Genomic DNA, 27,429 nt, shown 5'->3' on the forward strand with positions numbered 1-27,429 from the left:
AAAGTAGATTAGAAGTTTACATTACTTGTCAAAATCAACAATGGTTGACAATGACGGCCAACAAAGCCTTATAAGCCCCAATTCATAACCAATTTCTTTCAAATTCTTTTCGGTAATGTAACTACAAGACACTTTATCACTGTATCTTCCAGTTGATTCTGAGCCAAAATATTCAACTAAACTTTTTTGAGATATATTATCAGGTGCATCTTCAAGTATGTTTTCCCCAGAAAAAGCCTCCATAATACTATTACTGCTAAAAACAAGCGATATAATGAATTAAATAAACAGTTTTCATTCACATATAGCTATTGTATTGCTTAATTACTTAAAAATTCATGTCTGAAACATTTAAAAAAATTCTACTACAAGCAAACAAAATAATAAACAAATGAAGTTGCCTAGCAACAATGAATCATTTTTATGTGCAAAAATTTTGTTATTAAAAAATATTTTCAATTATTGCTGAATCATAAACAGTGAAAAATGAATTTCCTGGCTTTAGATTAATAGTGTAAATTCAGGAAGGGATGTCTAGCTAAATGAGCTCGGCAGAGCGAATATAAACCGGAACAAAATATTACGACTTGATAAGATAGGAAAACTTGCTATTGTACTGTTTACCGTTTCATGATGAAACGCATCAGTTCCGCGTGATGTTGACGTTATCGATTTTACCGAAATAGCCTTATTCGATTAAATGGGCTACTTCAACTCAAAATCTGCATAACAAATTAACATCGATAATTTCTACACACATACTGATTAAATTTGTATAGCCCTAGTTGTATAGATTATTTTAATTGTAACAATTTAAATTCCAAGAATACTTTAATCTTGTACGGTAACGAGTTAAAAAATTTTCTGGCCAGTAGACCTTTTCAAAATATGCTATTAGGAAAGGAAAAATTATATTAAGAAAAGCAATCTACAATTTTACTATAGATTGAGGGAATCGTATTTTCTTAAAAATTCAATCGATTACACTTAAATTGTCGATAATTAAGTTGAGGAGTAATGCAGTCTTATAGAGAAAAGATGCATCGCGCAACATAACAAGAAACAAAATAATGTAATGGTAATGGTATAATTAAAAAAGACTCACAACTCTTCTTCGATGCATAGATGGTTAAAAGATTAAAAAATCAGACGAAATTTTTCGTATTTTCAAAATATTATAATTATGTGTTGAAAAAAGTAAAGCGTTTCGAAAGTTAAAACAATTAACCTCAACATATATCACGAACCATAATATAAAACAAAATAATATAATACAAAATAATTGACACATGAAATAAAAACCTCTCACTTTAGTGATAACTTGAAATTACAAAATTAATTAAATAATACATTTTTAATTAACGTAAATGAAAGAACCGTTTCCCGCCAACTTCATTTACTAAAGTTCGCACTTGGTTAAGTCACTGCCTTCTAAAGTATTTATTGATATTATCATATGATTTTTAATGTTTATAAAACATTTCTAGGAAAGGGATTTATTGTTTATATTGGTAGTATTTACAAGATGGCGGTTGTCCGTGTGAAAAGACGAAGTGATGAGGAACCATTAGATATTTTGTTGTTAGCTTGCAAAAAGAGAAAAACCGTGGAGAATATATCCAAAACTTCAGTTTTTCAATTTGCAGCTACAGTTAATGATCAGGTATTTCTGATTTAATACATTATTTCATTATGGTGAAGACTCCAATTTGAGGTTATTTGTAACTTCAATTTCATGTGTCTTTAGTGGAATAGTACAGTGTAAGGAGAATTAGCGATAATTTTTGAATAAACTGTTTTTCTCACATTAACTTATGAACTTGTTGCTATTAAGAGTTTTGTTCCCCTTTATTTGTCGAACAAGTTCTTTAAGTAAGGTTATTGTTATTCCTACACAATAACTTGGTGACATTAGGCAATCTTCATTACTTTTCAAATCTTATTAAACGTAACTTAAAAAAGTGATTTTTTCGTTCTTATGTGTTTTATGGTTTGATAGCATATTTGCAAGAATACTTAGTGTAAAAATGAGCTCCAAAAAAAGTACTCAAAGTAGTGCTACATTTCAACGAATGAATTATATATATCAACTGATGAATGTTTCCATGATGCTTAAAAACAATACTGGAAGTTTGTTATCTTCAAATTATGGTAAATTATTGCTGAGTATTGGCAGAAAAGGCTTAAGTAGAATGGAACCAGAAATTAAGAGAACTATTTGTAAAGGTTGTAATGTTTTGCTTATTCCCGGTGAAACAGCTAGTGTTCGATTGCATAAAAAACCAGCCTCGAGAATAGTTTGGAAATGTTTGAAATGCTCTTCGATTCGTCGTTATAATTTAAGACCTGGCTATGAATTATGGGCAGAAAAGGATGAAGCTGTTATTGAAACAGTTTCTCCTAGTGATAATAAGGAGGATAAAAGTAAAGATAAGAATAGTGAAAAAAAGGCATAGTAAATAAGTTGACTATTCTGCCCTTGATATTTAACTAAATATGTTTATTAGCAGGTCTTTGTCAAACTATATTCCTGTAAAATTCATGTTTGCTGAGACTACATTACACTACAAAAATTATGTAATTGAACAGAATTTTTATGTGAAATGAAATTGTGAATGCGTTTGACCATAATTTTTCTTTTAAGATTGTGGCAATATGTTATCAAAGGATGAATTATTTTAACTATTCAATTTTTTCAATTAGAATTTCAGTAATAAATGAAAAATTGTAGTTTCTTTAATTTTTGAAGCTTACTTTTAATTCTATTTAATGCAATCATAAAATATTGAAATTCCCTGCATCAGCAAAAATAGAGGTAACCTATCTTAGTATGAATGGTGTAAAATTTACCAACAGTATACAACAAATATTTCAAGTGAGCATGTTGTTTAAGTGATGCCTGTTTTTTAATATATATTTCTAATAAAAAGTGATTGGAAAACTTTGTTAAATTACAATAATTTGTAATTCTGAGCTATTATCAAATCAACTTAAATTTTTTTCATATTTTTAATACTGTAGCAGATATGCTTAGATTTAGGAAAACACAAGATCTAAATGTTGGAAAGCCGGTTTGGATAGTGGATGATCTGTGTAAGGTCAAAGTCTGTGCTATGTTATTAGTATTCTAGTCAATTAGTAATCAGTTTTGTGTGTTTAGTTACATGTTCACATCCTAATCCATTTGTGGAGAGGAATAAATCTAAACTAACCTTAATGGTCATCAGAGTTGGACTCTTTGAGTCGGCCGTTGAAGATGACATGATTTCTTTGTAAGGTGATTATTCATCATATACAAGACTATTAGCACATATGTGGTGTATCTTTCCGTAGTGACTATATTTCTTTTTAAACATAATTCAGCCAAATTTACTATTTAAATAACTGCTAAGCATATCTACTCTGGTTTATTAAAGAATAATTGAAGTTGATTATATAATTGCTCAGAATTATCCAATGGTTGTAGTAGCAATCTATTTTAATATTTTGTTCAGATTTAGTAGTGTGCTCCCTTAAGTAAAATTAAATTAAGTTTTAAGATTTATTTTATGTTACCTTAATTGTTCTATTTATTTTAAGTTACCTTTTTTTTAGGCTTACTGGAGATTTATTATTGTAGACATTAAAATTGTTTTAAAGGTTATATTTTATACCAATTTTAATTATATATAGTTCATAACTGTAACGCTTGAGTGTAACCCTGTACTCTTTCATGATTTGTATGGTCTTCAGAATACTATTTTACCATCAAAGCTACCTTAAATTTATAAAATGTTTGTAAAAGCTTGTTGATTTATTTTTTATGTACCGTATGTCTAAGAATCCTCTCTGTACCTCTAGAAAAAAGAAATGTTTGAGACTTGATATTTATTTTGAACATTATTTATATATATTTGTACTTAAAAATTATTTATTCACTGGATCTGTGTGTTCACCATCATGCTGATTGCCAGAACTGTGTGTCTTCACATCCTTATCATCTCAGTAGTTGTGGTTCAAAGAACCTTATTGTTATTCAGTTTTTCATTTGTTAATACTGAGATTCATAGACTTTGAAATCATTTCACATTCAAGTATTTTTAATATGGTCATGCATTTTTGACTGCTGTGTATTGAGTTAACTACTCGTTTACAAATAAATTTAATTGCAGATTGCTCGTAACATGCTCAGTTGAATTGGCAAAAATCATGTTTGTATACTGGTCTTTCCTTTTGCCCATAACGCAGTCTGTCTTTAACACTGTTGGAATCAAATGCATGTTTCTCCTGAACAAGTATTGTTATTTTATAAGGAGTGTTACTTTCTTGTTGAAGCGTTCACGAAATGCATAATTATTTACAGTATTGTTTATCCTGTGCATTGTGGCTTGTGCGCCCAAATGCATATCATCGATTACTCAACACTGTAATTACATCCACTAATTAAAGCCATTAATCATGGCTTTGCAACATAAACAAGTAAGTGAGCGAGTGTCCTGTGTGACCTTGAGACCAGAGATATCCACTACAGAGGAGCCAAATACAGTACAAATTTCAGCCAAATCAGTAGCAACATATTAATTGTTGGAAGAGTTATGGGGATTTCTCAGTTGTACTCTAGATTTTGTAATGGGAACTTCATCCAACATTACGACACAACAGACTCTTAATGTCAAACATACTCTTACATTTCAAAGATGATATAATACAATGCTGCTGATGTTTTTGCTGTTTTCATAACATTATATTAAAATTATTAATCATTTCAAAACGAGTATCTGTAATTCTGTATTTTTCATATTACTTTTGAAGAAAATGTCTATAAATAACTACATACTATGCATTTGTATAAAATATCTTAGAAAATTTAAGATTTTGTTGTAGGAAGGTAGTTAAATTTAATTATACATATATTTTACTAGTTTGTTTATTTTTAATATCAGACATGCATTTTATTTTTTAATATCAATTTTTAAAATTAATGGAATGCATGTGTTTAGTAAATTTACAGTTCTAGTCGGTTAGCTGTCCTTGTGTTGAAAAGTTTAACTTTCATAATTAGATTTTCTCTTCCAAGTTTTTGGGGCTTCAACTACTGCTCTTTGCCACTGACAAGTCAAGAATCTGTCTACCATTTTCATCCATTTCTATCAACATTGCCTTCATCACTTCACACTTGTTCTAATTGATTTTCTACTTTCTTCATTTGAATATAAAATTTTGGTTTCCCTCAATTTTCATTCTCTTCATTTGCGAGAACTTCTGCAGTTTTGTTCTTCCATTTCTATTTAGCAAACTATGAGGCCCCCAACTGTTCTCTTACTATATTTTCTGTATATTATCTCTCCTTATCTTCCTTAAAGTATTTCTCTGAACTTTGTCTCCTCATCTACTTTCAATTTTTCTTTAGCCAGAACCTGTACTCTACTATTGAGTATATAAATATAAGAGCAAAATACCTGTATAAATTATCTTTTACAGTTTCAGATCTGTATTTATAAGTTAAACATAAGTATGTACTTATTTAATTTTCTGTCGCCCATAAAAATTCAATTTTATTGTATTTTAGCTGTATAAATATTTTATTTTATTTATAGTTGAATCTAAAATATGATGTCATTTGTGCTGCAACAATTAATCATTAGTGTTGAAATGAGTGACTTTCAAAGAAATACAATATTAAAGTTTCTTTCACAGTATTAATATTTTTTTATTTCAGTATTTTGTTTTATTTAATTCTTATTAGTTATAGTTATAAGCTGTAATAAATTTAAAATGTATTTTCTCTCTGCTCTAATTATTTTAATATTTTGTTTATTTGTCATTAGTTATGGATTTTTCAGTTGATTTTCATTAGTTATTCTCATAATAATATTTATTTTTTTTTAATATATCTTTGCTGTGAAAATGAATTGACTTCATTGGTAATAAATTAAATTTTTCTCAAACTTTGATTAGTCCAAAATTAAAAACATTGACAGTGTAATAACCTGATAAATTGAAGTTTGCTTCAGTTTATCAGGTTAATTTATTTAAAAGCTAAACTACAAATGGACAAGTTCTAATAGATATCTAAAATTAAACAACTTTGGTTGTGGTTTCCACTCTTGACATTTTTATTAGTGCCCAATGACTTTATCAGTTAAGTGCTTAAAAAATATTTTATCTCATAAAATCAATTCATTTTGTTCATTAGTTTTCCTTCCCATTAATTCACAAAATCCTTTGTTTTATTTCATAAAAATGTATTTTATTGGTGAATTTTTCTAAGGGTAGTTATTTTTTTTTAAGTTACTGTTTTTAGATTAAGAAAGGAAAGTTTGAAACCTGTATTTTTATATATAATGAAAATTGTTTAGGTTATGAAACCATTTATTTATGTAAATTTGTTGTTACCTTTCAGATTTGTAAAAAAAATTTGATTAATTTAATAAATACAGTTTTATATCAGTTACTACATAAATAATTATTTTTATTTCCTTTTTCTATGTCCCTAAATATCACGATGATTATTGTATTAATGTAAGTAAATTACAGACCTAATTTTAATATTTTAAAAAGTAAGTTAATAAACATTTGATATTTTTATATAGTAGTGAAAAATAGAAAAAGGAAGGTATTGGAAAAAGTTTTTCTTTATGATTACATATTCCCAATGTTTATGCATCAGAATAAGGTACGAGATATTGGTAGAGTATGAAGAATGTAAAGCCTGCCTGGGATTTAAATACAGTACATTCTGAATGAAAAATAAAGACAATATCACTTCAGTGTGAAAGTTGAGTATTACAATATATATTTTTTAGAATCTTCTGAGAAAAATTTTTTTCTGAAATAAAATATTTGTAAGAACCTGATGAAAAGGTTCCTGAAAATTTAAAACTAATAAGGACATGAATAGAATCACTTCAATGAATGTGGAAAACAGCCACCTACATATATTTCTCAATAAAGGTGCCTTAGATGTTCTGGATCCTTCTAGATTATCATACGCTTCGTATGCTCATCACTGTATACCGAAAAAATAATAAGTATCCGTATTGCCATTTAATGTGTACATTAAAATTACATTTCAGAACAAATGCACCATTTTCAGATTTATTTGGAAATTTCATTTCATGGAGATCATCACAATATTAACATTAAAATACACATAAATGAATAAGTTATCTTAATTGCACATATGAACTTAAAACCCATACATGATGTTGCAGGTGTGGACATAAGTAATGAAAGGATACATTGATTGAAATATACTTTTTTTAAATAGTTGCTTTACAATTTTTATTTTTCCAATCAAAATTTTGTCCTCATTGATGTACATACATTTTAATGATAATGTTGTGATAACCTCCATGGAGTTCAATAAATTTGAAGGTTGATGCAATGAAATGCAGAATATATGAGTGAAATGTATCATGCGTCACTCAAGTGACAAATACAGAAATACATTTTTTTATAAACATCTTTATATCGTATAAAAAGATTTGACTGCAATACTATATAAAATATTTTTTTATCATTTATGGTGAATAAATTGAATATTGGTTGGAAACAGATTTAAGAATATCCCTTCCTTACTTTGCTGTTACATAAGACTGAATGAATATTTCGCTGGACTCTAAACCATATTTGTAGTAAAATATGTTGAAATGTAATGCAAACGATGTTACAAATTCATATACTGTGAAGTATCAGAAATGATGTATATTTTTCATTGAAATGGATCCAGTTTTTTATATCCTTGAACCATTTATCAAATGTATGGTAATTAACTACAAGTTAAATATTATAACAACTTTTATTCCTTTTCTGTTAGTAGCTGAATTCAGTATAATAATTTGTATTTTCTGGATAGGAGGATGCGTCTTTACACTTCACACATCCTTTTAAAAGTGATGCTGAAAAAACAGTTAAAAGGGAAAACAAAAACATTGAAGAGATTAAAAATAAATTGCGTTCAGAACACGAACTATATTCTAAAAACAGTAGATATAAGGTAAGCTTTAATTTACAGTAGCTTAAGTTGCAGTTTTCTAATATAATACTAAATGAGTTTTAAGGTACCTTCAAAATGAAAAGTATGCAATTAAATTTGTATTATTTAGAATTACACAGCATATTCTAGTTAATGAGTTTGTATAATTTATATTATGAAGGATAGAGTAATATGTTATTGTTGAATCTCTGATATTGTTTCAGGTTTGATTACAAATTTTGTAGTGCTATAAAAGTTTAAATTATTGCAGCATTTGGGTTCTCATTATTATTATTATTATTGTTTATGTCTATAAAAATTGTTTATTTATTTTATGATATTATGTTAAAACCTTGACTCTGATTTCTTCTGTTCAGTTGAAATTTTCTCTTCTTTTTTTGTTAAAACTTGTAGTGCATCAGTCTGTGACTGTCCACTGGTTATTGAAATGTGAATTTATTGAACTCTTTTTAACACGTTAATAAAATTTTGGTTGTTGAAAATATTTCTTTAAAAATAACAGTGTGATTAATGTATGCTGAGTTATGTTCATCAGATAGCAAAGCTACAGCGTATTTCTATTTATGTATTATCTAATGCATACTAAAGAGTAGCTAAAAATTATAATTTTGATGATTTATCATTTGTAAGTTTGTTATTAAATTTTTTCAAAAATTTATAAAGATGGTGTCAGTATGTACATCAATTTGACCATTACAGTACCTGAAAAACACGGCTGATCAAAATGAAAATTATCTCCTTGAAGCATTAACTCATTAACATCTAAACAGATAGAGCTTGAAGATGAGATGAATCTATCTAGAACTAGAATTTACATTTTTAATAAGTAAATTATTACTTTAATAGTTTTACAATAAATTTCATACAGTTTTTATCTATCAGTGTTATTTGTGCATTGTTAAGTTCATAGAGATATCAAAATGGTATTTCAATTCATCCCAAACATGTGAAAGTTTATCCTCCTCAACACTAGTAACATGATGATACGTTGTTTTAAGTTGCCCATATCAACAGAAGGGGAAGGAAAAGTTTTATCTTTTATAAAACGCTACAAAAAGTAGTTACAAGATGTTAAATTTGGACTTGTTGGAAGCCAGTGTATTAACGCCATGTTAAATCAGTTGCATAGCCAATCTATGCTTTGCATGATGTTCACCCAATTAATTTTGAAATATTATGTGCCAGTTAGGTTAAACTCCAGCTTGTACAGGAATGAAATTCTTAGTGTACTCTTCAAGTTGAGACATTAACCATTCACTTACATGTTGAGATAAATTCATTCAGCTACTGTGTGTTTGTGAAGAAATGCAGATGAGTACACTTTTTCAGAGGAAATAGCATTAAACATTCTCACTTTAAGTAAATCGCATGTATATTGCACAGTTTTCTGTTCTTCATATTCATACATTGTGTCTACTGACATTTCCAGTAATTTGAGACATACATCATCACCAAAAATTAGGTGATAAAAGAAACCATCATTGTCAACATATTCCAGCATATTCACTCAGAATATTTTACTTTATTGTCGTTTAAACTTTGTACTAGCAGTAAATTATGATTTGTTATTTTCAACTGTTTCTGCAAAATTTTCCACTTGTTCTGTTGGAATTTGTAGTTCTAAATTTATTTATGTAGTTGATTTACGTGAACTATGTTGATAACATTTTGCAAACACGATAATCTTTGGTGATCGTTTACTGTGCATTGTTTCTAAAATGCCATTGCAATAAAAACAAAATTTTTTTTAGCTAATTCATAAAACATTCCTTGTAAAACAATTTTAGAAACCGTTTTTATATATAAAAGTTAAATTTATTACCAGTCATCAAAAAGTGTTTATTTCATAAGTATTCACTGTACATTTTAACTTAAGTGTGTATATAAAGTTATTTGTTTCATCTCAATATAAAAGTTTTAAGGACACAAACCACCATGTCAGTCTAGTCTGCTTACACAAGGAAACTATTGCTTCTATTGTTAATTACATTTATTCAGTCAACTGTACCATTCATTGTGAAGTATGATGTAGCTTTGAATTAGATAAAGCACATTTTCATCTTGATTGTGTGGCTAACAAATACAATTGTTTCTGGTGGTTGAAAATCCATATGAGCTTCATTAGTTGCCTTTGTATAGTTTGAGTTTAACTGATAAATATGCTTTGTCATCATTTTGTATAATTATGTTCATTTTGTTTTCTAAGATCACAATGATGAAATAATGTGATTAATAATTACTACAGCCCTTTAAAAACTTCTCCCCCCAAAGAAAAAATATATATCTACTAGATATAACTTATTGTTTGAGAAAGGTAGGGTATAGCACACATCATGCTTATAGATCATTGCCCAAGAAACAGAAACAGATAGATGTGAGATTACTGTTATAGGTTTTAACATACCATGATTCCTGACTTAACTAGAAGAATAGAACAAGAGGTAGTAAATGTAGACTGGTCTTCAACTGTAGTTGAAGACCAGTCTAATTTCAAGAAATTAATGATATACGTATATATCATATACGTATATGATAAACTTTTATTCTCAGGTTAACTTTAGAAAGCATATTGAAATAAAACATAGCTCAACTATAGGTATTTGTAGATTTTGTAAGGAATTTGAGAGTTTATATTGAAAAAAAAAGTTAATTGTAAGAAAAAAGTATTGATATGCAGAGAAGTAAGAGTTTTCAAAAATTAGGTATGTAAAATAATTATGAAAGAAGAGCAATTAAAATAAAATAAGGGAAGGTTACAGTAAGAGACAAAAATAAAAATGTTAAGATTCAATGATTATATTGTTATATTTGTTGAAAGTAGTAATAAATTAGAGAAAGAAATAAAAGGTATGCATTAATTAACTCCTGTGGGAGAAGTTAGATTTAAAGCGAATAAAACAGATTAATGAAATGTACCAGAAGGAGAATAATAATCAGAATTAGGTATTAAAGTAGAGATCTCAATCTGCCAGAATTTGTAGAGTTTTGTTATTTTGGTAATAAAATAACAAAGGATAGAAGAAATAAGATGCAACTGGCATAAGTCAGGTAGCTTTTATGTTGAAAAGAAATTGTTGGTGTCAGACATAAATTTAGGAATTAGTATAAAATTCTGAAAAATACCTATGTGAAATCTAACAGTTATGATATTAGAAACTTTGACAGATAAAATTGACTGAAAACAAGAATGGTTGCATTTGAATTCTGATTTTGCAGGAAAATTGATATGTTGATATAAAAAAATGAAAACATATGTAAGATAAATTGTAGATTAGATTGGCAGAATCCTTCACATGAAGGGCAGGGAAGGAGTGCAATATATTAATGCATTTAGGCAAAGTGAATGCTCTGGCAGAAAATATAGAGACAGCCACATAACCAGGATTGGTGACCAGAATGTCTGTATATTATTTCCCTTCCCTGGTATGAAGAGATATTTGTTTTTTTTTTATTAATAATTTTTAACAAAATGAATGTAAAAATTATGAATATATCATTGTTTTCTTTACCTAATAAAGCCTATTGACACTAGTCAATAAGTTAGATTTTATTTAATTCCCATGTGCAGTTAAAAATAAAACACATGCAATTAAAAATAACCTGGTCTTTGCTTTATCATTAATATGTTTTTCATGTTTTCAAACATATGTTTTTTTATGTTACAATTTTTCATATACCAGAATAAAAAACCCAAACCCACCGGGTTTGTCTAGTGGTGAAAGCGTCTTCCCAAATCAGCTGATTTGAAAGTTGAGAGTTCCAGCATTCAAGTCCTAGTAAAGTCAGTTATTTTAACATGGAATTGAATACTAGATTGTGGATACTGGTGTTCTTTGGTGGTTGGGTTTCAATTAACCACACATCTCAGGAATGGTTGAACTGAGACTTTACAAGACTGCACTTCATTTACAATCATCCTCATTCGTCCTCTGAAATACTATCTGAATGGTAATTACCGGAGGCTAAACAGGAAAAAGAAAGAAGAATAAAAGACCCAGCATAGTAGAATTGTAGGGAATCCAAAATCTGAAAAACTGAATTTTGATTGTATCTAATGTAAAAGAAATTTGAATGGGATAAAAAGGACTTAACAGTACAGGCAGCACAACCAATCTTGATGCTTGATGCCACAGTAGCGACAACCGCAATTCAAATCATTCTACTATCTTTTTAGCATAACATTTGTTTCATTATTTAACAATGAATGGACCTTTGTAAGATGTATTGTGGTATTACTATTGGATCTCAGAACACAATTTTTTGAAATTTTAATCACCTTAATATATAGATAATATTTTGAACATTATTACACTTTTAAAAAGTGTACATACATATATATGTATGCATAATATGTATGTCAAATTTAACTGGCTCATTGAAAAAGTTTTTATTAATATCCAACCATTTTCTGCTAAAAAATATGTCATTACCATTTTTCAAAATTATAAACATGACAAGAATTACAGTAGTGCTTATGTGAAGCTGGTTATTGTACAATAATAGGTCTACACATAAAATTGTATAACATTAAAATCAAAATGTATTACCTCCATTGAGTGCTGGTGTTCCATTTTATTTTCAAACAGATATTTAAAAGTTATTGTAAGATAACTGTTAAGTAATACGCTAAATAACGGAATCTGAAATTACAGCAGAAAATAATTATTTTTAAGCATTAGAATAAAATAAAACTATTTTAATTAAATAGAGTGAATGCCATTCACTTCACAAGAAATATTAGAATTTCCAAGGTTACTATCAGAATCATCCTGTAACTTTCACTATTTTCTTGTGAAGAAATCGTAAATGATTCCTTAATATTGTTAATAATGAGTTCTTGTTGCATATTCAGCTTCTATTTCCTTTACTTTTATCACAACACACCTCCAATTTTTTTCATTCATATTGGCCACTTTATTTTCACATAGCCTTTGAACATTTTTGATATCAAAAATTTACATATGACTGGCTGTGTATCCATTAACTTCTGACCAAACCATCTCAGTAGGATTTAAATCTGGGTGGTTTGGAAGTAGTCGGAGAAACATATGCCTTTTTTTTTGTTGTAAAAATACATTAAATAAATACATAGGCAGTAAACTTTTACCTGTTTATTTTAACCAATTCATACAACTGTGGTTTTAGCATTGAGGAAGAATGAGGAACGTAATGTTTCTTCAGCTGTTTTATCATATCTTCTTTTCTTGAATTGGAAATTTGTGATTTTTCTAAAATGGCATTGTGATAGGTTACTTTGTCGGAAATTACCTCACAATTATCGGGAAGGTTTAGAATTAACATGTCTTCTATTCATTTTTAGTAATTTTCCACTTTCATTTGATCTCTGTAATTGCCACTTTTTAAACTTGGTTGCCAAGTTAATAAGGTGTTTGGTATAAAATCCATTTCTCCTCCAGCATGCACTATATTAGGTCTGCCGTTTGATATAGGAACTTTCAGCCAGTCACCTGAACCACTACACCATGATTTATTTGTAGTGCAGAAGATTATATTATGACTTATTGAGGTACATTATTGGCCTATTTCTGGTTCTAACTTTTTTTATGGTAGTAAGATACTGAATACGCTTAAATCTTATGTCACATCACTTAGTGATAACCTTCCTGTTATTTTCGGTTTTTCTTCATTTAAACCACAATTCATTTATTATTTTTCTCAAACTCATCTCTTTTCCTTAATAAGCAGTGGCATCTTTAAGAGCTAAGATTATCTTTTTCACCTTTGGCAATTGTTTATGAATTTTGTGAAATCCGTTTTACCACACATTTGTCAAGGCCATCTAGTCCTGTTGCAGCTTCTCACAGGGTTTGTATTTCTTTGGATTATAGAAAGAAGTCTCTGCCAGATTTTCAGCTAATTTTTCTAGCAACTGCATTTCTTTTTTCTCACTGTTTGGACTTTGATCATGACACTCCCACATACAGCTGCTCTAATTTCTTCACATTTTTTTATGTGAATCAGGTGTTATCTTTTTCCGACTTCAGAAATTGATCACCTTCATAAACTCACATACACTGTTTATTATTTACCGGGCCTGCCATTTTAGTTTTTTGTAGTAGTCTTAAGTTATCTCATAATTATAAAATACCAAAAATACACAACCGATTATAAAATGTTATTACTTTTCTCAATCAAAAGTTGAATAAAAAGAAATTGAATTTGCACAAATATTCTTACAGGATCAACAAATACAGGACAAGTTAATTGGATTATATTCAAGCATTCAATAAAGTAGGCTTATGGGTAATAATCTATTTTTACAATGGCCTGGCTGTATTTGAAAACTATAAGCACATAGCAAACAATATAGCTATATTGTTTCTTGATATGGCTCTAAGAAAGGCGACTCATTTCCTGAATTATTATTATAATAATAAAATCACATAGATTATAAACTATGTTTATATATGTCAGACAATTATACTGTTAGTTAATTTATCAGTTAGCTGATGTTGAGAATTGGCCTACATTTTTATAACATTTAAAAATATTTAAAAGTAATTCATAATACCATTCAATAACATAAAATAATGAGTTGTATTTACAATAAAGCAATTTGCTTCTGCGCATGAAACTTAAACTGAGTGTTGTCAGTTTAGATAATAGACATTGTACTAACCGTCGTAGTTCAAGATTTATTGCGGCAGCTATACTTTAAGAAGTTATTGAAATTTTCCCTACCATCCTTTAAAAACAACTTTTGTTGATATTCTTATTTCTTGCTAGTAAATAGGGAGAGACATAATATTGGATTAATTGTGAAAATTGTTGTAAAAATTAGTTGCTGTTACACTAGTGTTTGAAAAATTATCTTGGTTTTATTATTTTATTTTTAAAGTTTTTGGTTTAATTAATATTGTTTCTGAACAATAAACATTTGAAATTTTGACTATCCTAAAACCTAAGTTTAGAATTCAGTACTGCAATATTTAAATCCCAAATTTGCTAATTGTGTGAATTTTACTTTTTTATAATTGTCATTTATTGTTGTTACTGTTAGTAACCGTTTACAAGTTCTCTCATGTCCACTGGATGAATGGTAAGGTTTGGAGAAATGTGAAACCTGTTATAAAAATAAAAAAATTATTATATTAATAAATATATATGGCATATTTATATATTATAATACTGTATATATGTATATATAATTATATTAATTATTAAAAAAATTAATACTAATTATAATTCCCATACATCTTCATATATTTTTTTAGGTTATGTGGCTGCAAAGGTTAAATATAGTAAAGGAAGACAACGATTAAAATATATGAAAAAAATAATTTAGTTTGTAGGAGGTACATTTGTGCTAAGAGATTACCACAAAACCGAAAGGAATGTACTTATGCTTAAGATTAGTTAAATAATTGATTATAAATAATTTAAAAAAATATAAATATTTAACAAAAATGACTTAATATTTCAATAGTAAGTTAACTGTAATTTATATTCATATATGTGAATATGCACATCCTCATCAGGAATTTATTATTGTTTGTAAAGTACTAAAGATTCTGTATATTACATAGACAGAATATTATTAAATTAAATAATAAAAAATAAGACTATTTTATTTTATAAAGGATTATTAATCATTTTAAATGCATTCTTATTGTATATTCTATAGGTGTCATTGTGATTACAGGTAGTTAGTTGCTATAGATCAATAAATGAAGATGATCTCATGGCAGAAAGTGATGAAGCTGGAAATAGTAGTGACAAGAAAGGTTTAACAGTGTTAGATGTGGAAAGTAAAAGTGAAGTAAAAGAGGATGATGATACACGTATTGTGAGTGGTCTTGTAGTTTTAAGATTATTATAATTAATATTGAATAAAAAATAAAAAAATAAGCAGTTTTATTTGAATGAATAAAGTAATTGTTTGTGTTGTTACTAATAAGCTGCGTTTTCAATTTTTCTGTATCTTGATGAAAAATATCTCGACAAAATTACATTGAGTGGCACAAAGTGATTCCTGATGTAAAGTGTGATTTTATACTCTTGCTCTTTTCTTATTTTGATATGAACCTGTTCTTGAACGAACAACAAATATAAAATTCTGTTTAAGACGTGCAAGATTAGCTATGTCATTACTTAAAATGGTTTCCACAGTCCTATAGTAATAAATTCAATTTAACTTGTCAAGGGATCTGTAGGATTGAGATCAAGATGAATTTGTAGGAATGAGATCAGGATAAATCTACACAAAGCACTGCATATTTGCCAAGAGTATAAAAAAATTTGCAACTGTGAAAGATTATCAATTTTTTATCAAGAAAGTTTCATATTTGTTATTTGGCTCATATCCAGTTTTGACAGTTGCTGTCAAGTCTATTTTCAGATTTCATTTGATTTTTTCCAAAAATAGTAGTTATTCTTGTTGCCCTGCCATGAAAATCTCAAAATTCAAATTGAAGGTTTCATAATTTTGTAGAAGATTAAGTGCAAACATGGTACTTGAATTATGCAACTTCCAGGAATTGTTCCAATCATGGAAGAGGATAAAGTGTATTGCTGCATAAGTATACCACTTTAAAGGTGATAATAATAGAACTTATACGCATTTTTTTATTTTTCTGGTGATCTAATCTATTTTTGATTATTTCTCATATACGTTCAAGATACAGTAAATCTGTTTGATGGGAACAGTGGTTACTAAAAAAGAGAGGAAAAGTGAATTATACTTATTTAAGCTCTCAAATACAGAAAGTGTCAGATAAGATAAAAGGAAGACAGAGATAGAGAGAGATTGAGAGAGAAAGCATGAGCCAGCAAGACTGCTATGGTTTGAATATGGGAAGAAATAACAGCATCAAAAATCTTAAATTTGGAAGTAAATAAGAAAAGGCTAAGGAAGATGTTATATTAGTAGGGATGTAGAAGTGGGAAAGGGTATTGGAGGATGATTGTTAAAAAATAAAACAAAATAACAGTCTACAATCCATCTTCACACTTAGAATTCTGGATAAGAGGAAGAATAAAATCTTGCCATAACTTTTGGTTGTTTTTTCCCTATATTTTAAAACTGATTTTTTTTTTAATTTATTCATGCTGCATTAGGTTTTTAACTCATTGCACTGAGAAGAATACTCTGCAATAAAACCAACATGTTGAAAATTTTAGTTTGACCTAACATTCTAATGTGTAATTGAAAAAATTGCTGAAATGCAAAGAAAAGTATAAAAATTAGTTGATTAGATGAAAATTTAACTAGAAATAAGTACAGAAGGTTAATTTATGTGTAGAGAAAGATCATAATTTATTTGTAGAAAATAACTTGCATAAAATGTTGAGCATGTGACACTATACAATCTCCAATGGATGTTATACAATTTATAATAGTTAAGAAAACGAATTTGAATCTTAATTTTCCCTAAGTTTTACAATCGGTTACATTTAACAACATTCTTTAAACCAAACTATTTAAAAACGTTTTAACATAATTTCAGTTGAATTTTGCAAACAGCTGTTTTAATTTAATGTTATGTATTGGTTTGTATGATTATATCATTGCCTTTTTTATTTACAGGCCAGTGATAATCCACAATCAGCCTACGTTTATGATCTATATTATACTACAGATAATGCAGATCTGAATGATTTACAACTAGAACATATTCAAAGGTTAGCAGTATTATGCAAAATATAATTCATTTTCCAATAATTTTTTTTTGCAACATTGAAAGCATTTGTCTACAGCTTTTTTGTTCTTAGTCTGTGAAGTAACTGATTCTTCTCTGACAGCTCACATTCCCAGGAATTTTAATCAAATTCTTCTTTTTACTACATAATATTTTTCTTATCCCATTGTTAATTGAAATGATAAAACTATATATGTACTGTAATAGTGTTGTTAGAATATAAGATGCAAATAATGTTCCTGCCTTTGTTGAGAATTTTAAATGGCTCTCATTTTGAAAGTGGTCATCTGAAAATTTTCAGACATACTTAAACGATATGTAAAAATTTATTATTAAATATACATAGCATTAATTTTTCATATAATTTATGGTGGAAATTTTAAAATTTTGAATCGTAATTCTTCAAAAAAAGTAAATAGTTTTGTGCATAATTTCCTTTAATTCCTTGAGTTTTACTTTAAATAAGCTGAAATCAATAAGTTAGCAGAAAAGGTCAAAATTTAGTATAATATAAAATTTATGTTTCTATCAAGTGGTTTGTAAGATGTTATCAGAAGGCAACTTTTTTTCTTGATATAGAAGAGTAAGTGTAATTTCTTATTTAAAGTTTATATATTATTATCTTTTACGACCACATAGAATCACTTAGTTCATTATCAAAGTCTCTTTGATGGGACTGTTTGGGTCTTGCAGTCCTCCCAATACTTTTTCATACATTCTGATCTTTATTAAATTTTTATGTTGTAAATTTTTTTTGTGAGTGTGAAGCAAGTGTTTTTGTTCCTAATATTCTTGTTTAATTTTTATCTTATCTGCGGTGTTGTCTGGTGTAGGGCCAATTTTCTTCAGATCCTCTCTTATTTCTCTGATCCATCTGCATCCTGTCTTGGTATTTTTCAAGTCAAGATTTTATTATACTAGCTGTTCAGAAGTCTTAAAAATTGTTCCTCATTATATGTTCAAAGAATCCTAGTCTCCTCTTACGCATGGTATCAGTGACAGGTTCTAATTCTTTGTATACAACTTTGTTGGGCACAATCCACCACTGTCCATCTTTCTGGTACTTTTTATTGATGGAGGCTCTTCCAATTCTTCTTTCGATTTTCTGGTTTATATATAATGCTAATTTCGATATAGACTTAAATTTTTAAATAAAATTTAATTTTTTTTAAATTTGTTTTCCTTGTTTATTTATAGTGTGCATTGTGTTGGCACAGAATTAGTGTTAGATTCATATAGAGATCCTCGCCGTATTGACAGTGATGATAATATGGATGATGATGATGATTCAAACGATGAAAATAATTGGCGTAATGATTATCCAGATGAAGAAGACAACATTAGGTAATTAATTAGAATTATTTTTAGAATTAGGCTAAATCGTATATTCTGCCTTTTTCTTTTAATTAAATTTCTCTAGTTTTTCAACAAAGGTTATTTGACCGCAAATGTACTCTTTAGTTTACTAGTTTTTTTTAACATTTTAGTTTACATTAATTTCCTAAAAAGGACAACTATTTTTTTTAAAATATTTACATTTATGACTACTTGTGTGCTTAAACAAGAAAAGAAGCCTTTTATTAGATTTTTTTAGCAGTACTGATCATTATTACCAATAAACAAAATACTGTAGCTAGTAATTTCCATAATTAATGTTACTAATTTTTTTTAAAAATGTACAGTTATTCTAATGAGATACTGGGTGATAATACTGACAGCATTGTTATTATGAATATCCATTATAGATCATACTAAAACAGTTTTGGATCACTCATTTATTTTCATGTTAAAACTTAACTAAAAAAAAAGGATTGATTAATCTTTAAAAAAAAAACTAAAAATGTTATGGTAGTAAATTTAAAAGTGAAAAGGAATTTTTCCCCCCTTAATATTCATTAAAACATAAGATATTATACTGAAAGTTAACTGGATTGCCAGTAAAACAATTTATATTTATCATTATTCTTAAAAGTTCTTGATTGTATAGTATATAAAATTAATGAAAATAAATGTAGTTTTATAAAAACACGTTTCAGTTTTATAGCGTGCATTATCAGCTATGCTGATAATTTAAGGTTACATGCACACTACTTTACCATAAATAGTGTATATATTCTTGGTTCTTGGTTATTATCACTGAAGGGCATGTATTTTTAACCAAAAAATTGTAAAGCAGCAATATTTGTATTAATATCTAAGAGATAGAATTAGCTAAATACAAATTCAGCTTTCAGTAATTTGCTTTAACTTTGTTTTATAGCGGAGGTGATGATAGAGATTATGAAGGTGAAGATGATGAAAGGCGATTGGCTATGAGAATGGGTGATTTTAGATTAGGTATGGTGTAATTGTTCTTCATTATTTTGTTTATAAATTGTATTAATTTGTTACTCTATAATTCTATTTTTATATTTATTTCATATTAGTAAGTGATTTGGTGAAATTTACTTTATCAAAAACCAAAAATTGATTGCTTTTTTAATAAAAAATGTCTTAGTTTGAAAAATAGTTTATTTCTTCTGTGGAACATTAATTGTTCTACATCCATATTTATCAATGAAATGAATGAATTACTGCATCTACTCTGCCATTGATTAAGTGCAAATGGTTCTACCAAAGGAAATATTTAAATTTAAAAAAAGCAGTACTTAGTTAAAAAAAAAAAAAAAAAAAAAAAATAGTATTGATTACATATTTGTAGAACTTCAGCTTTAATGCAGAATGAAAAATAAATGAAGTTGGATCAAATAATTGAACATACATATTCAGTGAAGGAATGTCTTGTGTTTTAAATACATAGATGATTTATTTTTCACAATAACAAAAAAACAAATTCTATTTTTATTTATATGTATAAAAGACTTAATACGAGGTAGCTTCAAAAATTTATTGAATCTTCTGTTTAAAATAGTAATCGGGAAATTTTATTAAATTAGTATTTTTCAACAAACTTACTCAAAGCCTTTTCACTCGTCTTTGTGAACACCTTTAGTGACAATGTTACTGTTTTTATTCTGGTGTCAGTTAATGTTATTGTCAACAGTGGCAGCTCGTGTACAGGCATTGTGGAACTGCAGCCCCTCCTATTTCATCTGATATCAATAAAATTTAATATGAGTCTTTTTTCCTTAATTCTTTCTTTATACTTGTACAAGATATAATCCTTAAGTTTAATGTCAGTAGCCATCCCCCAGTTTATGAAAAAGATACAAAACTCTTTGTATGGAACTGTGCGCTTCACAGTTCCAGTGGCATGGTGTTTGGCTGTTGTGTGCATGCGCATTTAGGAAGCTGCAAGGGAGAGAGAGCACTGTCGCTCTCGCAGTGTCAACCCTGGCGTGCTAGTTGAAGGTAGTTTTTTCTTTATTCTGCGTGTATATGGAACATTCCTTGTTTAATCGATGGAAGGAATAAGAAAGTGGTTTAGTTGTTTTTTCAGTAGTGATCAGAAGATGGCGGAAGCAAGTGCTCTTTGATTGCTAAATCTGTCCAAAAACACAATGGAAGGGCAAAAGAAAAGGTAATTAGTAAAAACTAATTATGTATTTGTTTCTATATACATAGAAATTTAAATTAAGCACCATTGGATTATAGTGTTTTTAAGCAGACATTTTATTAAGTTATTATCTAATAATACTAAAAAATATTATTTATATCGATATCTTATTATTTATTTGGTTAAACTGAATATGGTTTTTAAGCACAATGTGCTTAAAAATTGTGTACCATATTCTTGAATGTGATAAAGTGTGAAATTAGATTATTATCCTGCTTCCAGCTATTCTATTTGATTCATTTTTGCTTCAGTTTTTTTATTTTACAGAAATCTTTAACCATGGCCCTGAAAAGGCCCTGAAAAAATTTTCTGGAGCAGCAGCCCCACAATTTTAGCTATGAGCTGCCACTGATTGTCAGTAAGTTTTTTTTTTTAAATTAGGTATATATACTCATTTTGAACGTTCCAAACATGTATCTGCCCAATTTAAAAAAAAAAAAAACTGCCAGTACTAACATCAGCCGATCCTATTATGAGAACAGTACCAGTCATTAAGGATGATCATAAAGGCAACTGAAAATATTTTGAAATAAGGTTTATTACACAATTTGATTTGGTTTGTCATTGTAAAAGTTTACATTGGCACAATTATTTTTGAATTAAGGGTATTATTTTATTTTATTATAGGGTATTTATTTTAGCACTTATCTTAATATCAACAAATGAAGAAAACATTGTGAGCATGTTCAAAGTGACTGAAGAGAATTTATTGAAAAAGTAGCATTCTAATTTTTAATGTCAGTGGTAAGTCGCTGAATTTTTCTTCACTGTGATCTTAAAAAGCATTTATTATATTTTTCAGTATATTGTTGAAAAATTGTCTTCTAAAATGAAAAAGAGACATTGAATGACACTGAGGGGTTAAACATTTTCTGAGCAGATTTTCTCAGGAGTTGAGCTGATTTTTATTTGTCTTTCTAATTAAACTCATCTGTAAAATTTGATACAAGAGCACTGATAATATCGCTGCTGATATAACAAAGCAGCTAAAGCAGGTTTCTAATCAGACTCTAGGAGTGTTTCCAAAGATTTCTTGAATGCTAGAATAAGTGTAAACTAATGAAGAAAACTAGTTTAAAAGAAATAATTAAAATGTTTTAATGTGTACTGCGTTTGTAAAATGTATTTTAGTAATTTTTTAGCTACTTTTAGCGATATTAAATACTATATTGTTACAAATTTTTATAGTTAAGAAACAGTTTTCATACTAACAAAAAATTAATTGCCTGGATTTGTATGTTCATTATTTGAAAATCTGATCTTTCAGTTGTATAAAAGATTTAATTCCATCATTAAATTGAATTTAATTTAATTTTAGGGAATATATTTTTGAACAGGTTTTACTTCTAGTTGATTAAACTACATTTATAATATATATTGTATAATTAATTTTTATCATAAACAACTGTCTTTTACAAATTTTTTATGGATTTATATTGTAGGTGATGATAATGATGATGATGAAGACGATTTATCAAGTGAAGATGGTGATATTTATAGTGGTGATTTAAGTCCATCTGATATTTGTAATTTTGGAAAACGTTACGCACGATATAAAGCTAAAGTAAACAGAGATGATTATGATTCATCTTGTAGCATTAATAGTGATGCTTCTACATGAAACTATAATAATGTTTACAAATCTATTATTTTAACTATTTATTATGATAAAGAACTTTTTTTTAATTATTCTGAATTATGTCTTTGCAAGATTTCAGGTTATTTTCTAAAGTATTCAAGTTTTACAAAATAATTTAATGTAGTTTTGACTATATTTTTACGTTATTGATTAAGGAAATGTTTAGGTGTATGTATATTGTCTATAATTCTGTTTTATGCTGCTGTTGACCTTAAAATTGATAAATGTTATTTTGTGCAACTGTTTTAGATTTTAAGAATGTGACCATTACTTTTATGATTTTTTTTGTTATGGCTTTATACTTTTATTCCAAATGCAAGCTTACCTATGTTGCTAATTTATATAAACATTTATGTTAAAGGTACGTACCATAATAAAGAAGTATATTTTTGGCTTTCTTTTAGTTTTGTACATACATTGGGAAAACAAAATATACACATTCTGAGTGCTTGGACCTCCATACCTGTATAAGTAGTTATGCAGTAACATTTTGAGGTTTGTTTACAATACACTTTGGATTTATTTGGAAAATAGGCTAGTCATATTTATTTATTAGTTAAAATTTGTTTTTCCAACAATTTTCTACAATCTGGTAATAAAAATAAATTCTTAAAAAACTGCACCTAATATATTGAGTATATATGGAACAAATTTAAAATAGTGCTAGCATATTGACTATAATTTTCACGTAAAAGTAATGAATCATTCTCATATTATTTAAAAAAGCGTTTTTAAAAAAAATTATTAATCATTGAAGTACACACACATTTTCTTAATATTTATGTTGTGTAGATGCAATGGTGTTTGCTAGACATTATAAAGTTTCAAAATGTTTTATTTTTCCTTCACTGATTTCTCAAGTTAGATATTCAGCCCATTTTTTTAATAATTTATTTTAGATTTGTTTGAAATAAATTTCAAAAAGTTATATTGTGTATAGTTCTCTCATTAAAAACAAAATAATGTGTAATTTTCTAATCTGTAGTGTAGAAGTTTCTCTGTCTGTCCTATTGTATATATGTATTAGTTTACCAACATAAACCATCTAGTACAGACTGTTGAAACAAAGATATTAAAGTAAGATGGTGGGTGAGACAGGTAAATTAAGGTAAGAAATTATCTTAATTTACTGTCTTGTCTCAATAGTCTATACTAAGTGTTTTATGTTAGTAGAATTTAGAATATCATTTAAGAGTACAAATTAATAACATGAATCTTAAAAATAATAATTTTAATAAATATAAATATATATAAACTTTTTGATTATACTTTTTCATTGTATGGTGTTAATATATTTTTTACTAAAAACATATGTAATTTTAATTATTATTGTTGTAACATATATTTATCATAGAAATTTCCTACATGTTTTGCTGCATCCATGTATCAGCATCAACAGGGAATGAGAATATCCACAATTATGTTTTGTCAGTCTTGCATATAAAAAACACTTAACATCACACCACAATATTACATGTTTAATTATATATTTACAAGAAGCATGTAAGCAAATTGCCATGTTATAAGGTCTACGTCTAGGCCTAAACTAATTAAAATCATTCTTTTATTGCCAATGCAGAAAACATGTTATCAGATTCAAAATTTATTTGTTCATCTTTTATCTTTGAATTGAGCGATTTTTTTATCTTCATAGTTTTATCAGTTACATTATTTCATGTTGTATGTTCAAAATATGATGTGCATTGGATCAGCCAGAAAAATCAAATTTTGTTTGTATACAAGTCATGTTTTGAACATTGTTGATTTTACATTATTCACAGTTTTGAATAAAATTCTTCCTAGTATTTGTATTTTTTAATTTTTTATTTATGTACATATAATTGTTTATTCAACTATTGTAAGAATTTTAATAGTTTTTAATAATAGAAACTAGTTTAAGGATCTTCATACTTAATCCTTTTTTGTTTTTCTTAAAATTGTAGCGAAATAAAACTTTGCACCATATTTTGAACTCATTTCAGTCAGTGAGGTGTAGTAAGTTGAATATTAGAACATTAGTTTGTTTTCAAGTTAATGCCATATTACATACAGTTTTTTTTTGTAACTAGTGTAACTTTTTTACTTTGTGTAAATCTTTAATAAAATTTTTTTCTGCTCTAGCTTATTATTATTCAATGTCTAACAGTAAGCTTTATAAGGTTGAGTCACTGCCTCCATTATTAGATGGGAAAAGGCTGTAGTACTCTAGTTCCAGGTATAAAATAAAACAAATGTTACAGTGAATGAAAGGTAATCTTTATCTATTGAAGTGTTATGTCTCTTACTGCTTAAGGTTTTTTTTTCTAAAGCCTACCACATGTAGGACTGGTTGGTTGTTTATCCAGAATATTGCAATTCACAATTAACAATTTCTTCAGTATTAAAGAGTATCTTTTTTTGGATTTAAAAAGTTTGAATAAATAATACATTCTTTTAGCATTCAAAAAAATCAAACAACGCAGCTATAATTACTGTGCAACCATTCGGCTACAGTATGAATAAGCTATTAAGCAGAAGAAATTTATTCCTGTTTGGATTACTAAAGTGTGACATAGAGTAGTTTTTAAAGTTAATTGTCAGGCTATGCAGTAATTATTGTATTATAATGTATTTTTTTTTCTTTGTAATTCTTTATGAAATATATAATAAAATTCTGATTATTAGGTTTTGTGTTGTATTTGTGTTTTATGCATTTACCGATTACATTGTCATTTTGGTTAAAGAAAAATTAAATTTGAAAATAAGTAGTGTAAAATAGGTAATGAGGTGTCAGAAAGGAGGATATGAGAAAATAAAGATAAAATTGAACATAATGAGGGCCATTCAGAAAGTTTTCAGCCTGAAAGAAAACAAAAGGTTTTCAGAGTTTTTTAAAAAATATTTTTCAACATAATCAGTCACCTTGCAATTCAATGTATTTAGACCAACTTTATCTAGCAATTTTCTAATACCCTCAGTATAATATGATTTGTTCATCTCTGCAAAATAAGCGGTTGTCTCAGCTTTTACGTCATCATTTGAAGTGAATCTTCATTCAGTGAACCATATCTTCAGGTTTGTGAAGAGGAAGTAATCATTGTGAGCCAAATATAGCACATGCTATAAGAGCACTTTCATTTTAGTCAGGAATAGATGTTTAGTCTGAATAGCACCCGTCAATTGATCTAATAGTGAAACATAAAACTCTCTAATGATAGTTCTGCCTTTTTTCAGGTAGTCTATGAGCACCACATCAGAAAATCCCAAAAATTCATTGCTACCACGACTTTTCCTTTAGATGGTTTTTACTTTCTTTGACGTAGTTTCACCTGTCCCCAACCATTACTTGGTCTTTGGCATGTAATTGTGAATTCATGTTTTATCTACTGTTATAAAACATCACATGTTTATATGTGTTTTTGGTCAACTGTTAACATACATAGTACCCATCAAGTGGAAAGCTTTTTCATACTCAAAAGAAAATCATGTAAAATGTAGTGGTCATGGTTTATCAATATCTTTCAGCAAACTCGCATACCTTCAGTGGTGGTCACTTAATACAGCATTGTGGATTTTTGTGATGATTTTGTTGATTGTAGTGTTTTTTAGGCATCCTGATCTTTTAAAAAATCTTGAATAATTGTATGACCATGTTTAAATTCAGCAGTCCATTTTTTACTATCAAAAACAAAGGGGAGGAATCCTTAAAAGTATAATATGACTTTTTGTACATCTGTCATAATTAAACCTTTTAAAACAAAGTTCTTTATGAACTTAAATTTTATCAGTTTTTTCAGAAAGTGAAATCTGTTTGCTTTACCAAATTTTCACAAACAAGCAACTAAACGCATGCCATATTGACATATCCTCATTTGGTCATACTTGTGGTCTCTTTGTCAGGCTGAGAACTTTCTGATGTAGCAAAGGATGGATAAAGGAATGTAGAAATCAAAAGTAGACTGTTACAAGCAAGGAGGTTTACGTGATGATAAGTCTGGTAGTATCAAACATAGATCCAAGAACTGGAAAATATTCTCAACATTTTTTTTATTAAAATTTATTTTTTTATAATAGCTAAGAAAAACCCAATAAAAAAAACAGTATTGAAAAGAATGATATAAGTGTTTTAAACGTAATGGTATAAAAAGGAATTGAGAAGTATCTGTTGATAAAATATGAAATGAAGAGGTCTAAGACAAATTGGAAAGTACAAAGTTGGTAGTAAAATTTTGTAAGGAGAGAACTAGGTTGGTGGGTCCTATATTTACTTGCAGTTATACTCTACACATTTCTCTATTAAAAAATTAACTAAAATTAGATGAGGATTGGAATATATAAAACAGTTAACTGAAACTGTACGTGTAATAACTTAAACTGTACGTTTGTTTCCAAAAGTTTTATTAACTGATTCTTTCACATTATTGTACTGTTGAGAAACCGTTTTACATTTTAAAAATCAATGTGTTTGATCTTCAGATTAAAAGAACAACGTGGATGATGATCCATAATTGAGACATCTTAGTTAATTTCATACCTATAATGAAATTTAGAAGTTAAAAAATGTTAAAGGCAAGAATACTTTGAATATGAAAAATATATTACATAAAAGTATAGCACA

General features: G+C 27.8%; 2 protein-coding genes across 2 annotated transcripts; both read left to right on the forward strand.

Moving 5' to 3' along the window:
* The first annotated feature begins 1,525 nt into the window (after positions 1-1,525).
* On the forward strand, positions 1,526-25,495 carry fs(2)ltoPP43 (female sterile (2) ltoPP43). Its single transcript, XM_075367440.1, has 7 exons — positions 1,526-1,663; positions 7,838-7,978; positions 15,642-15,785; positions 17,526-17,620; positions 18,835-18,981; positions 19,898-19,974; positions 22,636-25,495. Exons 1-7 carry the CDS (start codon positions 1,526-1,528, stop codon positions 22,812-22,814), a joined length of 921 nt encoding a protein of 306 aa, XP_075223555.1. The 3' UTR covers positions 22,815-25,495.
* On the forward strand, positions 1,658-6,433 carry Rpp21 (ribonuclease P protein subunit Rpp21). Its single transcript, XM_075367441.1, has one exon. The coding sequence runs from the start codon at positions 2,028-2,030 to the stop codon at positions 2,454-2,456; it is 429 nt and encodes a 142-aa protein (XP_075223556.1). The 5' UTR covers positions 1,658-2,027; the 3' UTR covers positions 2,457-6,433.
* Positions 25,496-27,429: the final 1,934 nt, after the last annotated feature.

The sequence above is a fragment of the Lycorma delicatula genome, chromosome 5 (genome assembly GCF_047948215.1).
Source record: "Lycorma delicatula isolate Av1 chromosome 5, ASM4794821v1, whole genome shotgun sequence".
NCBI lineage: Eukaryota > Metazoa > Arthropoda > Insecta > Hemiptera > Fulgoridae > Lycorma > Lycorma delicatula.

Coding starts and splice junctions, on each gene's coding strand:
- Rpp21 (XM_075367441.1), top strand. CDS start 2,028: ATGAGCTCCAAAAAAAGTACTCAAAGTAGTGCTACATTTCAACGAATG.